Consider the following 16,339-nt stretch of genomic DNA (forward strand, 5'->3'; position numbering starts at 1 on the left):
TAGCTCCTCCATTGGGGGCCCTGTGACCCATCCAATAGCTGACTGTGAGTATCCACTTCTGTGTTTGCTAGGCCCCGGCATAGTCACACAAGGGACAGCAATATCTGGGTCCTTTCAGCAAAATCTTGCTAGTGTGTACATTGGTGTCACCGTTTGGAAGCTGATTATGGGATGGATCCCAGGATACGGCAGTCTCTAGATGGTCCATCCTTTCTTCACAGCTCAAACTTTGTCTCTGTAACTCCTTCCATGGGTGTTTTGTTCCCAATGCTAAGAAGGGGCAAAGTGTCCACACTTTGGTCTTGGTTCTTCTTGAGTTTCATGCATTTAGCAAATTGTATCTTATATCTTGGGTATTCTAAGTTTCTGGGCTAATATCCACTTACCAGTGAGTACATATTGTCTGAGTTCCTTTGTGATTGGGTTACCTCACTCAAGATGATGCCCTCCAGGTCCATCCATTTGCCTAGGAATTTCACAAATTCATTCTTTTTAATAGCTGAGTAGTACTCCATTGTGTAGATGTACCACATTTTCTGTATCCATTCCTCTGTTGAGGGGCATCTGGGTTCTTTCCAGCTTCTGGCTATTATAAATAAGGCTGCTATGAACATAGTGGAGCATGTGTCCTTCTTACCAGTTGGGACATCTTCTGGACATATGCCCAGGAGAGGTATTGCAGGATCCTCTGGTAGTACTATGTCCAACTTTCTGAGGAACCGCCAGACTGATTTCCAGAGTGGTTGTACAAGCTTTCAATCCCACCAACAATGGAGGAGTGTTCCTCTTTCTCCACATCCACGCCAGCATCTGCTGTCACCTGAATTTTTGATCTTAGCCATTCTGACTGGTGTGAGGTGGAATCTCAGGGTTGTTTTGATTTGCATTTCCCTGATAATTAAGGATGTTGAACATTTTTTCAGGTGCTTCTCTGCCATTCGGTATTCCTCAGGTGATAATTCTTTGTTCAGCTCTGAGCCCCATTTTTTAATGGGGTTATTTGATTTTCTGGAGCCCACCTTCTTGAGTTCTTTATATATATTGGATATTAGTCCCCTATCTGATTTAGGATAGGTAAAGATCCTTTCCCAATCTGTTTGTGGTCTTTTTGTCTTATTGACAGTGTCTTTTGCCTTGCAGAACCTTTGTAACTTTATGAGGTCCCATTTGTCAATTCTCAATCTTACAGCACAAGCCATTGCTGTTCTATTCAGGAATTTTTCCCCTGTGTCCATATCTTCGAGACTTTTCCCTACTTTCTCCTCTGTAAGTTTCAGTGTCTCTGATTTTATGTGGAGTTCCTTAATCCTCTTAGATTTGACCTTAGTACAAGGAGATAGGAATGGATTTCCATTAAAAGGAAGCAGTCAGTACAGAATTTTGTCTCATGGTAGTCACACTTACATGGAGTTTTGGTTCCTTATCTGGGTTTCCAAGTCTTTTCAGATTTAGATTTTCAACAATATGTCAATGACAGTGTCAACAAAGTCCTAACAGGTCATTAAAATATGAAGTTATAAATATAATATTCATTATGTTCAGACTCCAATGAATTTTCTGTGCTAAATGCTAATTAATACAAACCAAATAACCTATTAGAAGGTCAGTCACCTATTCTTTTCTTGAAGTTAACTTCAAGCATTTTAGGTGCCAAAATTGTGAGATATCCTCATCTGATGACCTTTAAAATGATCTAGATGTTCATGTAACAGAGAAGGTTTGGTGTAATCCCACCAAAGGAACTGACCTTTCATTTCATTCCACTGTATCCCAGTAGCTCTGAGAAAACACTCACTAAAGCCTCTTGGTGTGGTGAAGAATACAGACACCAATTGTCTCTGAAATCCTTCTCAAGCATCTCAAAGTCACATATGTCAGAGAGACACTGAACAGGGAACCATTACTTGAGGCAGAATGAAGCAAATGGCAAGAGAGTTGAATTTGGTGATCTGTTTTAATAAAGGAAATGCAGTTTGAAAAGGTGAAGTGTGATTTGTCTGTAGTATTTGCTGAAGTTCCACATAGCTATGGCTAGAGGATTATTGTTTCAGTGTGCAAGGTCTTATACATGAGACCTAGGCTGTTGCAGTTGTTCTATGGTTCATAGGAAATGACCATGGCCCTGAAATTAAAGCAAAATAAGTAGCAAGTAAGAAAAATCTTAATTTTGTGGACATTATGACTACTAAAAGAAATATCACAGGAAAGTAGGAGGTAAAAGCAACATCTTAGAAATCTATTTCAGCAAGTATGTACAATATGAAAAATCCTAAACTAGGTTGGAGCAACAGCTGAGCCTACAGACCTAGAATTAGAGAATGAGCAGAGAGCTTTAAATAAGAGATTGTGAGACTAGGCAACCAGAATTCCAGAGTTAGAAATAAGAAAGTAGGCAATAAAAGAGATGCAGTATTTAGAATGAGTGAGACAGATAAGCTTTGAGAATGCCTTAAAATCAAATAGTGCTTTTAGTGCTTTGCAAGCTCTCTCTCAACCTAAGGATGATTAAAATTATACACACTTACTGCTATGAAGTCCCACTTGAATTTCTATCCTTTGCCCCTGTAAGTACTTAATGAAATTTTGATGCCTATGTAAGTAAAGATAAACAATACACTCAGGACAAAAATATCATACTATTACCAGAGAACCAAAGCTCATCTGTGTTTCTGCAATGCCTGGCAGAATACTTAAGAAATAATTGCTTCAGAAATGTTTTGTCAGAACATGTGTTGTAATAATTCTCACTACATCATTTCATTTTCCATCCTCATCATTGCTACCTTTTTGACAAGGGAAAAATAATTTGACAACTGAAGCAGGCAATAAAAAATATGTGTAACTGCAAAAAGCAACTCATAAAGATGGACAAGGAATATTTTTATGAAGTAACTTACATAGATCTATATCTTTTTCATTGTCTTAAGTTTTCTTCTCTGTCCTCATCACAGTATGATTTCTTTATTCAAGAACCTCCATTGATATTTGCTGTAGAATACCTTTTTCAAAGTAATATTATGTTAACATAAATACATAGAATTTAAAGTAAATGGAATAAGTGTCATTTTCATGCACTCAATATAATAATATATTTGAAGTACTGTTATAATATTTTAAATCTAGTTTAAAAGACAAGTGATTTTCTGTCATGATTTTTAGTAGATTTCAAAGACATATGTGCTATAGATAAAGTCCTTGATGATTTTTGCAATAATAATGATATTCATGTTCTTATATATTCCAGCTTATGCTCTCCTAATATCTGAAGACATAGGTTCTTTCTAGAAAGGATTACAAAATAATTGAATCATATTTTATTGGTGTTTTCTATTATGTCAGCACACTGAGAATATTTAGTTTTTAAAAGGTATGAAATATGCTTAACAAAGGTATTAGGTAATTATACACAGCATGGCTATTGCTATTTCTTATTCTTTTTCTTTTCTTTTCTTTCCTTTTTTTTTTTTTTTTTTTCGAGACAGGGTTTCTCTGTGTGGCCCTGGCTATCCTGGAACTTACTTTGTAAACCAGTCTGGCCTCGAATTCATAAATCTGTCTGCCTCTGCCTCTCAAGTGCTGGGATTAAAGACGTTCGCCACTATGCCCGGCTGATAGCACGGCTATTTCAATTACTTGTAGTTTATTAATAGTAAAATTATATGCACATATTCCATAATAAAACATCCATGCCTTTATCACTTCCTGGTACCACTAAACACTGTGATGGTTGATTCTGGTGTATTAGCTTATTTAACTCCAATACTAAACTTGTACTAGAGAGATTTTGACACTTTAAAAAATAAGCAAATCTTTATTAAGGGATTGCACAAAGTAATATCACCAGAAACTGGTAGAGTCCAATTTTCTTTTTATGTTGCAGTATTTTGCAGGCTACATTTGAATTAATGAATTCAAGTCAGCTCCCTGCCTATGCTTCAGATATTTCAGAGTAACACATTCACAAAGACTCCTGTTTTTAACCTCACCTTCTGCTTTCAAACCAAGAAAGTTTCCTGCTTTTCTCGAGTTTCATTAAATTGTGACTCCATCTGTGTGTGACCCTATAGTTTAGATACCATACAGAAAGGCAGACCAGAGACTTAGCCGTGCTCTAGTAGGATTGTGGATTTGAAGTATGAAGAGACAGAGCCTGAGTAGAAAGAAGCCTGTAACTTAGAGTGAAACTCGGTAGGAAAGTATGCTGGCGGTAAATGTTCACAGAATACTCAGAATGAAAATATTTGTAGCAATGATAAGTATATATCCATTCAGTATCTCTTTCTATGAATTAGAGTGAAAGGAAGGAGTGAAGCAAGAAGAAAATAGGCAATAGCTCATAAATAGTTGCATTACTATCAGGAAAGGGAATAAGAAATAGATTGATTTAACTGAGATCAATGCTAGTGTTATATTTAATATGTATGGATGCATAAATTCATTGATTATAGGGGAGAACAAATGGCAAGGAAATTAAGAACTGCCATTCTGTGATTATGATTTTTACTATATGACGTCTGTTGCTATGATAATTTTTCAGCAATAAACTAAATCAATAGATCTGTTAATTTAAAACTGTATTTTCCTTTAAATAATATTTCATTCATTTATCAAAACTTCATACCTTCATATGATGCACTCTGATAATATTCATTTAATCACTATCGCCTTCCAACTCCACCTAGTGTCCCCATTACAACTTCTGCTTCTCAACTTCACGTCTCTTCTCCCTGTCTTTCTTACCAATACTCACTGGAGTCCAATTAATGCTTTCCACACAACATTCCCAAGTATGTTGGGTCATCCATTGGAGCACCTTCAACCTACCAGTGGCTATATGCTCAATGGAAACTAGCTCTACCTCCTTCATCAGCCATAAATTAAAAGTAGTTTCTCCCCTAAGAGTTGAATTTCAAGGGTGCCTCCCCTAGCCATGCAGAAATTTTGACTAGCTTGCTCAGTTCTTGTGCAAGTAAACACAGTAGCTGTGAGTTACTGTGAATATATATATATGCCATGTCAGTATTCCTAGCTCTCTTCCCCATCTGCTGGCTCTTAAATTCTTTCTCCACTCCCACCTCCTGGCAAGATGTTCTCTGGGCCTTGGATGATGGCTGATAGAAGGAGATGACTCATCTACAGCTGAGCACTCATAGATACTCATGCAGTACTCTTTCACCAGTTATGAGTCTTTGAATTACTTTTGATAATCTTGTATAAATAATGTGCAAATGGAATGGTTATTTTAGGGGCCTGGGATATGGATAAGCAGAAAAGAGCTCTTACCTATCACAGAAAACAGAATTCATATCTCAGCACTTAACTCAAGTGACTCAAAAATGCCTGAAACTCTGGCTACAAGGGATCCATTCCCCCTTTTGGTCTTTCTGTGTATGTTACACACACACACACACCACACACACACACCACACACACACACACCACACATGAATACTCACACCAATGCACACATGAACACACACACCAAAACAACCCTACCCTCAAACTAATGCAAATATTCATACAAATTATGAAAGAAAATATTTTAAAATTTTTAATGATTTAAATCAATTATATATTTTTCAGACTCTAAAATTGCTGTCATTTCATAAATTTTCAGAATTATATTTATGGGATAAGGAGTGGCACATTGCATTGGATAAGGGTGAGTGGGGGAGTTAGGTAAATACTGTGTTCTTGTAGCATTATTTTACAGCTTTCTCCTGGATATGTCTAAATATGGGAGCTAAGAAATATGTGGCTGTTAGTACTTATACACCTCATGTAATATTTTAGCCAAAATGCTAATCAATTATACCTTAGTCTGTGATAAGAACTATCCTAGATGGCTAAATATTCTTTTTCACTAGTTAGAAACCTGAAGCTTAGTAGTGAGGGATACAGTGATCAAACCTAGGACAATTGTTAAACGGTGTTCTCATGAATGCATTATCATTTTAAAGTTAATTTTCTACATCTATGTCATATTTATTGATAATTTAAATCAAATACTAATATAACAATTTTGTTATCAAAAATATTTTTTAATAATAATAGAACTCACTTTCAGTTCTTGAAAATCAGTGCTTGTATGGTTTTTCAAAGTTTCTTGTTGAAGTTGTCTTTTTGTAGTCTTCTTCTAAAAGAAGATATCTTTTAGATGCCAAGTCCCACTTAGCAGAAATAAAAATATTTCTTCTAAGTATTTAGCCTATGTAGAGAATTTAGGACCAAAATACAACTTTTCAAGGAGACCCTGCTAGGGTTGTGAGTCCAGGTTCCTTGAATCTGTGCTATGACCAAATGAACCAGTATACATTTCTTGAACAAGCAAGAAACTCATTTTGTTTTAGCTTATATTACATTTACATTTCTGTATGGGTTGCTCCTTACGTCTAAGAGCAAATACAAAATTTCTCTCTACCTATATGCTTCATTCTGTTCATTAACTAATCATTGTATCATATCCAAACAGTATTAGTAAGATAGCATGAGTCTAGACAAAATACTGAATTTACTTTTAGTAATTGTTGTTTCCAAGCTGCTTGACCTGGTGAAACCAAGAAAGTTTGCCCCATTGTTGACATTTAAAAAAGTAGAGAAAAATCAGGTTCATATCTTAAAATTAGGATCCAATACTAAGAGGTTAAAATATTCTGAAGCCCTTTAATTAAAGCATTATTTAGAAGAAAGACAATTAGCCACAGATGTATAACAAACTGTACTTTTTCAAATCTAATGGTTTTTAATGTATTTCAATGTTGCCCTTTTCTCTTGTCATAAGAAAGAAGAGTGCTATCTGACATTAGAGAACAAATATCACTGACATTTGTATCTAATAATGGTATGGAAATTTAATTAGGAGCATGACAGATTTTTTTTAATCTGGCCAATGAGACAAAAAGTCAATTTAATATGTACAATCAACAAATGGAACATAAGATAGCCAACACCTGAACATGTGAATTATACATTTTTATAATGAAAACCACTTTTATAATGAAATAAAATAATATCATTTTTTACTTGAAGATACAGGCTTTGAATAGTCAAATAATGTGCTAATCTGGGGTTATATCTGTATTTGGAAATAGCTTGGCTCATATTTTATGCTCAATGAGCATAATAACATTAAAATCTCTATTTTATAAATGTGTGTATGAGATATTTAGATCTATACCAAGTCAATGTTTAATTAAAATAAAATTTTAATTAAAATATTTTTTAAAAAATTGATAGTTTTGAAAATAGAAAACACCAAAGAAGAAGACAGGCATTTTGTTTTACTTCTTTTTTTTTCTTTTATTGGATATTTTATTTTCTTATATTTCAAATGTTATCTCATTTCCTGGTTCCCCCCCCCCCCCAACCTCCTATCCCATCTCCACTCCCCGTGCTCACTACCCACTCCTGCTTCTCTGTCCTGGCATTCCCCTACATTGAGGCACTGAGCTTTCACAGGACCAAGGGGTCTCCTCCCATTGATGCCCACCAAGGCCATCCTCTGCTACATATGCAGCTGCAGCCATGGGTCCCTCCATGTGTACTCCTTCGTTGGTGATTTAGTCCCTGGGAGCTCCAATTTGTTTATATTGTTGTTCTTCCTATGGGGTTGCAAACCTCCATGATCAGAGCTCTCGTTCACCAGTACGTAGAATAATAATCCCACAATTTGTGTAGTAACATTTTGCTACTTACAAAAAGAAACCCATAGCTTTCAAAAGTGTACCACAGACACTGGATATTATATAGTCTTTTGGTTTTTATTTTATAATATGATGAAACATTAATACTATAATAATAACAATGATTTGGGATGTCAAAAGTTCAGAATAAGGAAGTTTACAACAGTTTCTTTTTTGTAACTATGAAGTTTATTCAGAAAAATTTTCTTAGCATCAATTTGAGCCAGAGAAATCATAACATTAAAAATCATAGAAGATAAGAAAAGCTATGGAATATGATATTAAATCATATGTCTAGGACAATCCAGTGCTCTACGCTCTGTTAGGCAATATGGAGAGCCACTCCCATGTTTCTTCAAATTCCTCTGTTAATTCAAATCAAAGTGGGAGCACGCTTTTCATTTTAAAGTTATCAATTCACTATTAATTTCAGTAATACCTTACATTAAGACTTTTCAAAGTAAGAAATATATGTATGTCATTGATTAAAGTGCCAAAAACAAAATATCTAATTTTAGAACAAATACACAATGAGAAATCAGTTTAATTCAAGGAAAATCAAAACTATATTTATCATATTTATATTATAAATATTTGTTTTTGGGAAGTAAGTGTTTCATAAATAAAACAATGATTTCCACATATATCTTTATCCTGCTATTAAAGCAGTTTGTGTAATTCACGTGTAAAATAGTATCAGGTCTGGCATTTCCTAGTATGCTTTACTTTTGAATACATCATTATATATGTATAGACATATGTATACATACTTTCTTGTGGTGATACACACAAAAAAATAAATTTCTGAAGCTATAGAACCCAGTTAATGATATTCTGACCACTGAATAATTGTCTTAATTGTTCTAAAATTCCATGGCAGAGAAACTGAAAAATATTTGCTTATGTAACTCAATGAAAGAGGCAGAGGGGGATTTATTCCACCTTACTTTCAAGGACAACTTTGAATTAATGATTTCATTTTCAGCCTCATGGCAGAAAATGTTCTATTAACCAGAGCAAGCTCTAGAATGTCAAAGGCATGATAGGCAGTATAGAAGCCACACACAAAATAGGTGTATTCCTTCACATGAAAATGAAGCATGAAAATGTAGAGAGAATTAAAAAGGAATGATCTTACAGTAATTTCCAAGTGAGAATTGAAAATTGAAAGTCCTAGGAATAAAGTGTTCATGCATTTGAAACTGTGATTCATCATTCCTACTAAGTTTCTTAATATTTTAATAACTAAGAAATGGACTGATAGGGCCCAGGCATTATTATTTTGCATGCACAGGCAGTAGGAATTGAGAAAGTTAATACCATGTCTCCAAACCATCTGTCCATTTTTTGGTTTTATATATATATATATATATATATATTGTTTTGAAAAACAAACTAGTTATCTAGAAGATTTAAAAACCTATTCTTTTTTCTAGTGCATTTTTATTAGATATTTTCTTCATTTACATTTCAAATGCTATCCCCAAAGTCCCCTATACCCTCCCCCTGCCCTGCTCCCCAACCCACCCACTCCTTCCTGGCCCTGGCATTCCCCTGTATTGGCACACATGATCTTCGTAAGACCAAGGGCCTCTCCTCCCATTGATGAACGACTAGACCATCCTCCGCTACATGTGCAACTAGAGACATGAATCCTACTAATAGTGTACTATATTGAAGTTTAGAGGGACTGCAGTTACAGGGAACAACGTTTTGGCCAGGAAGCAGGAATGGGTGGATGGGTGATAAGGAGAAAGGGTGAGGGAATAGGGGGTTTTTGGAGGGGAAACTAGAAAAGGGGATAACATTTAAAATGTAAATAAAGAAAATATCTAATAAAACATGCAATAAGAAACTGATAGACATAAGTAAGCAAAAAGTAGATCAAGAGAAAATAGTTAAGGATTTATCAAATGAGATGCTTTGAAAACTGAATATTGAATTTGACAACCTTTTCAAGAAATGTTTCCATGTGATAGTGGGCAGTGAAGGTCAGGCTAAGAAGAGACACTCATTGTAAAAGTTATTTTCCAATGAAAATGATTATATTAAATAGAATATTCATGATGTTGGGTCAAGAATGATTACTTTCTTTCTATGCTAATTGGAAATTGAAGTAAAGGAAAAATTACTGACAATGCCAGAGGTAGAGATAATTAAAATAAAGTCCTTGAAAAGGTACAGAGTATGTGAGAAGAAGTGCACATTAAATGTACCCCTCACAATGTATGACCTGCCATTGTACTTGTAGTTCAAATGAAATAGAACAAAAATAATTCACTGAGTAAACTAAGAAAAAAAAATGGTTTGAAATCAGGCTAGTTTAATGAGCAATTGCATTACCTTATATGTGGGAAAAATAACTCACACACTTGGGGAGAGATGTTTTTAGTATTTACTTTTGTATTATTTTCTTTCAGGTGCTTCAAGAAGATCTAGAACAGGAGCAGGTCAGGGTCAACTCGCTCACTCACATGGTAGTAGTGGTTGATGAATCCAGCGGTGATCATGCAACAGCTGCTTTGGAAGAACAACTTAAGGTCAGATTTTATTTTATTGTAATTTTGAAGCAACTGAATACATGTTTTACAACATTTAATTTCCAATATGAAAATGTATCTAGAAAATTCAGAATGTAATTTATTTAAGATAGTTAAATGTAATGTATTTATGTGTACAAATTTAAATCATCTGCCACTTGTGCAGTATCACTTTCATTACCTTATGCTGCTTGCTTTTTTGTCCTCGCCTTTGAGGAAATCCACAGATTCAGATCTAATTTTTTTTATAGTTGATATACATGCATTAGAAAGCTGTCTAAATAATACTATTTATGTATGCTTCAAACCCACAATCTGAGTGTGGGAAAAAACTAACTTAAAATGTATAAAATTCTGTTAAATGGTATAAAAAATGAGTACTTTTGCTCTATCCATTCTCTTATGCTCTCATCATTGTTCTTTTGCATACATTGGATGTTTCAATCATGGAAGTTGATTAGAGTAGATATTCCTCCATTCAAACCACTGCCCAGCCCAGTTGAAATTATCATTGCTTTTTGAAATGCATGAAATGCCTTTAGCAAATGTCTGTAATTCTAGCACTTAGGTGGTAGAGACACAAGGATCAGGAATTTAAGGACTGGCTTAGTTTCCCAATGTCTTTGAATAGCAGCTTGGGTTAAATGAGAACCTATCTAAAAAACAAAACCAACAACAAACAGGGCTGGAGGGAAGGCTCAGATATTTTTGCAGTTACTGCTTTTGCAGATGACCAGGGCTTGATTCCCAGCATCCACATGGTAACTCACAACTATCTGTATCTAGATAAAAGGGCTTTGATGCTTCTTCTTAATTAAGGAGTCTCCTTCACACACAGGGTGCACAGAAATACACTCAGGTACATACATATAAACATAAAATAAAAATACATACTAAAATGTCAGACAAAATTATCATGTGGATATTTCAAAGTTCTGTTTTATATGTACAAGCACAAATATCTACAAGTATACATACACATGTGGAGGCTAGAAGTATGAGGTAGGTATCTTCCTCAACCACTCTAGACATTGGTTTTCAAGATATGATCTCTATCAACACGAAACTTATCAATTTTGCCATGACTGGCTATCTGTCCCTAGTGATCCTTTTTTCCCCATCCTCTAACCCTAGTTGCTTGGATTACATGTATGCATCACAGGTACTTCCATTTTACATCAGTGCTTGGAGATCAAATCCTGGTCCTCTTAGTTGGGAGGGGGTGGAGTATTCTAGTGACTTAGCTATCTTTCTAGTCTTCTTTTTACAAGGTTCATTACACCCAAGAAAGATGTGTCCCTCCTTTGTGACATATAGACTCCACAAATCTAGTATGTCAAAGGAACCCTTCATTACAAGTTTAAATGGCTTTATCAGTCTAAAGTAGTTCTTAACAGTCTATCTAATCTAACTGATAACCCAGTTCCTTAAAGCCTTATCTTTGTTTTGTTGTTTGTTGTGTGGATGATTTTTTTTTTCATTCCAATGAAATGACATGTCCTTGGGTTCCTGCTTTAGAATGCCAGTCCACAACAATGCTATCTCATTTTCTGTTATTATGTTACAACAGTGTAAAAAAAATTAACAGACTGAACACTTTTATAACAAAGCCTATGTACTATAACCTATGTTAATTACTTAAACCCCAATAAAATTGCTGAGATCTGAAAATTCTTGCTATAGTGAATGGTAATATATCATGAGATAAAGGGTAAATTTTATCATGTACGCCTACATACTGCAGACACATTAAACTACTAAATAGGATAGAACTCCACTCTTCTGATTTGAAAATGACTAATTGTTGGGAGGCAAAACTCCACGACTCAACCTTTCCCATACCTTTGCAGAAAAGGCTTAAAGGGTATGGAGCAGAATTCTTTCTATGTAGTGACTGCTTTAACAAATACACCATAACATTTTCTAAGACTAAGACAATTTCCAGACACTAGAAATACATTGGCTTCAGTTGACCTAGCACAAATACCCTTGCAATATAATTATTTAGGGTGATAATTCGAGACAGAAGCATCTTGAGAAACAATCCATAGAACTGATAGATAATGACTAAGATACATGCAATATAAGGAAAATGGGGAGTCCTGAGACTAAGGTTTAAAATGCTCTTGTTAAAAGCTATTTTTCAGAGGCTGGGGAGATGAACCAGAGTTTAAAACAAATTGCTGCTTAGTTATATGTATATGGGAGTTTTGAACCTAGCATCTACATAATGAATGCCTATAACCCCAGTACCCAGACTGAGGGCAACTGAGACAAGAAAATCACTAGAGCTTGCTGTTTTCAAGGCAAGTGTGGGAGTCCTATTTCGAGTGGCAAACTGCCTGAAGGTAGTAGGTAAAAGAGAAAACTACACCATTCTTTAGTCTGGGTCCATGTGTTTATGTGTATATATACTCAGATGCATACACAAGCACACATGCATTTAATGAGAAAAAGAAAGTAATTTGCTATTATTATTTTATTTTTATTTTTTTATTTCATTAGTAGAGAAATAACTACCAAAATAGATGTGCATGTGTTATATGTCTTTAACGTGCAGAAGCAAAATGTATACCTAGTTACATGTGATTGACTTCCCATTAAGTAACTGTTGACTACTATCTTGTAGAATACTATTTAAAGTTCTCTTCTGCCAGCTTCCTTTGCCATAGCTTAGTAAAAGGTCTGATGTGGATGTGAGACTGATGCAGGTCAAAAGATTGGTGATCTCTGGTCTTCTAACTAGGCTGTGGGAGTTAAGGTGTGGACTGACCATAAAGGTAGTACAGAGATCACCAAGATACTAGCCACCTCTGCTTCACTTGTAAAGTGCATGTGACATGTCCTACAAGGATGTATTCTATCAACTGATGAACAGTTCTCAATATAAAGATATAGGGAGGAAGAATTTGGGATAAACATAAGAGTGTGAGGTAACTACGTGATACAGATAGCAGAGATGATATCAGTTTATTGACCACATGCATTTTCAACCTTCTAGGTGGAAAATAAGCTATATATCTCTTCCTTTGAAGAGACAACTCGATATGCTTAACATTCCTGGTTTCCCTAGTACTTAACTCTGAGCATAAGTACATAAAAGAGGGGAGAAATAACTCTTTAAGATGTTAAACTCTGTAGAATTAAGCAACAAGTATTATTCGTAACAATATAAATGAAAAAACTTGATGATTCTTATTTCTATTATTTGTAAGTAAGAGGCACATTGAAAACTAAGTGTTCACTTAAATCATGATACCAGAAATACAGAAACTTAATTGCCCATAAAGAGTAATTGTCATTATGACATTTGTGTGCTTAATGGTTTGCAAGAGTGTTATACACTTTGTAGGAAATATAAGTCTGGTTTAAAATATGAGAAAACCAAAGCATAATGAAGCTAAGTTTAAGATCATGTAGCTTGAAAATCAGAGAGCTAAAGTTTGTAACTAGATAAGCATAACGCTTTCATCTGGGTATACTCTTTCAATTTCATAGAATAAAATTGCTGTGTGACCTTAAGAAAATTTTGTAGTTTTCACAGTTCTGAATCACCCATCACCAAAAAGGATATGGAAACCTATTTATCACAGCCAGTCATTTTCCCAACTGAAATCATTAAAGCACATGTAATAACTATATCTAATATATAGATAGATAATAGCTAGATCTTGTACAATACAACACAAACACACACACACACACAAATATACCACTTATACATGATTGAAAGTATTCAAATTTTATGCATATTTTTCTCTACTGGGCCAGTATTTCCTCAAAGGAAAACCACTGTCTGTGTATGGATGCTTGGGGTACATGAGAAACCGCAGATAAAATTTAATGTTTTTCAAATTTAAATACAAACATTATACCTTACTTTATTGTTTAAAACATGTTTTGGATAGTCTGGATATCTACCAGTAATTTTCAGTTAATCTTTTATGAAGTAGTAATACATTTCAAATCATTCTCATAAAAACTGAACATACAAATTTGTTTTATATGTAGAAAATACATATTAGATTTTAAACAATTTCATGGATATTTAACTTGTGGTAATTTATTTTAATATTACTATACTGTATATACTTGGAAAAAACAGTTTTTAGCTTTTTAAAGCTTGCTTCAATCTTGAGTTTATGAATTTTTACTTGGGCCATAAGCTGCCATGTTCAACTTATTAACGGAACTGAAATATAATAATAATAATAAAAATAATAACAATAATACTTATCATATAAAGTCATAGTTGAAATATAACCAAATATATTGTGACAATAATAATTTAGTTGATACCAGTCCTATCTTAAATGCATTCTAAAGGGAACAGTTGAATTTTGTCTTCAGGAAACAACCTTTAGACCATGTGATTACCGCCCCCACACCCCCTTTTTGGCATGTTCAGAAAACTACACATATAGCAAGGGCTTGAAAGATTTCATAAAGATAATATACCTGTGTTTCTAAACTCAGAATGTCTTCAGCAACACTTAATTTGCTATAAAACTTAATTGAATTTATATACATCCCACCTCCTCAAAGGTAATATCTACTTGGCCAAAAATACTCCTGGTTGGGCTGGTGAGATGGCTCAGTGGGTAAGAGCACCCGACTGCTCTTCCGAAGGTCCAGAGTTCAAATCCCAAATCCCAGCAACCACATGGTGGCTCACAACCACCCATAACGAGATCTGATGCCCTCTTCTGGTGTGTCTGAAGACAGCTACAGTGTACTTACATGTAATAAATAAATAAATCTTTAAAAAAATGTCATCACATTTATAAAAAAAAAATACTCCTGGTTACTCTTGCTATATTGTGCAATTAAGATAAATAAAGTTTCATAGATAATACATCTTCATACTTGAATATTTTAATACATTGTTTTAATGATATTAATTTATGTTTTATAACAGTACTCATTGAGCTTCATTGCTAAATATTATCAATTTATGTAAATATATTTAAATATTATTATTGACTATCCAAAAAAGTGGTTTGATTCCACTTAAAAATTAGGACACTATTATAGACATACATTTTAAATATCATTATGTGAGTATATGTATAACTTTATATTAGGTTTATATATGACATTGAAATTTTGGAGAGTTGAGCATGGCCCTTAAGTTAGTTTTGCAGATATATCTGCAAGATAGCTCCTTCATTTGGGACCGTATGCTCAGTACAGGGATGACTGTGAGCATCCACTTCTGTATTTGTCAGGTACTGGCAGAGCCTCTCAGAAAACAGCTATATCAGGCTCCTGTCAGCAAGTCCTTGTTGGCATCCACAATAGTGTCTGGTTTTCATAGTTGTTTACGGGATAGATCTTCAGGTAGGACAGTCTCTGAATGGGCATTCCTTCAGTCTCTGCTTCACATTTTGTCTCTGTAACTCCTCCCATGGGTATTTTGTTCCCCCCTCTAAGAAGGATTGAAGTATCCACACTTTGGTCTTCCTTCTTCTTGAGTTTCATGTGTTTTGCAAATTATATTTTGGGTATTCTTAGCTTCTGGACTAATATACACTTATCAGTGAGTACATATCATGTGTGTTCTTTTGTGGTTGGGTTACCTCACTTAGGATGATATCCTCTAAATCCATCCATTTGCCTAGGAATTTCATAAATTCATTCTTTTTAATAGCTGAGTAGTACTCCATTGTGTAAATGTACCACATTTTCTGTATCCATTCCTCTGTTGAGGGACATCTGGTTTCTTTCCAGCTTCTGGCTATGATAAATAAGACTGCTATGAGCATAGTAGAACATGTGCTCTTATTACATGTTGGAGCATCTTCTGGGTATATGTCCAGGAGTGGTATATCTGAGTACTCAGGTAGTACTATGTCCAGTTTTCTGAGGAACCTCCAAACTGATTTCTAGAGTACTACCAGCTTGCAATCCCACTAGCAATGGAGGAGTGTTTCTCTTTCTCCACATTCTTGCTGGCATCTGCTGTCACCTGAGTTTTTGATCTTAGCCAATCTGACTATTGTGAGTTTGAATCTCAGAGTTGTTTTGATTTGCATTTCCATGATGAATAAGCATGTTGAACATTTTTTTTAGGTGCTTCTCAGCCATTCAGTATTCCTCAGTTGAGAATTCCTTGTT

At 34.6% G+C, this 16,339-nt stretch overlaps 1 protein-coding gene across 10 annotated transcripts in view; it reads left to right on the forward strand.

Annotated features, from left to right (window-relative positions):
• Dmd (dystrophin, muscular dystrophy) overlaps positions 1-16,339 on the forward strand; it is a 2,390,387-nt gene that overhangs the window by 867,002 nt on the left and 1,507,046 nt on the right. For all 10 annotated transcript variants that reach the window (XM_006527768.3, XM_017318379.2, XM_017318378.1 and 7 more), the window contains one exon: positions 10,103-10,222. In XM_006527768.3, the coding sequence (XP_006527831.1) occupies positions 10,103-10,222 (120 nt within the window). The remainder of the gene's footprint in view (positions 1-10,102; positions 10,223-16,339) is intronic.

The sequence above is a fragment of the Mus musculus genome, chromosome X (assembly GCF_000001635.26).
Source record: "Mus musculus strain C57BL/6J chromosome X, GRCm38.p6 C57BL/6J".
NCBI lineage: Eukaryota > Metazoa > Chordata > Mammalia > Rodentia > Muridae > Mus > Mus musculus.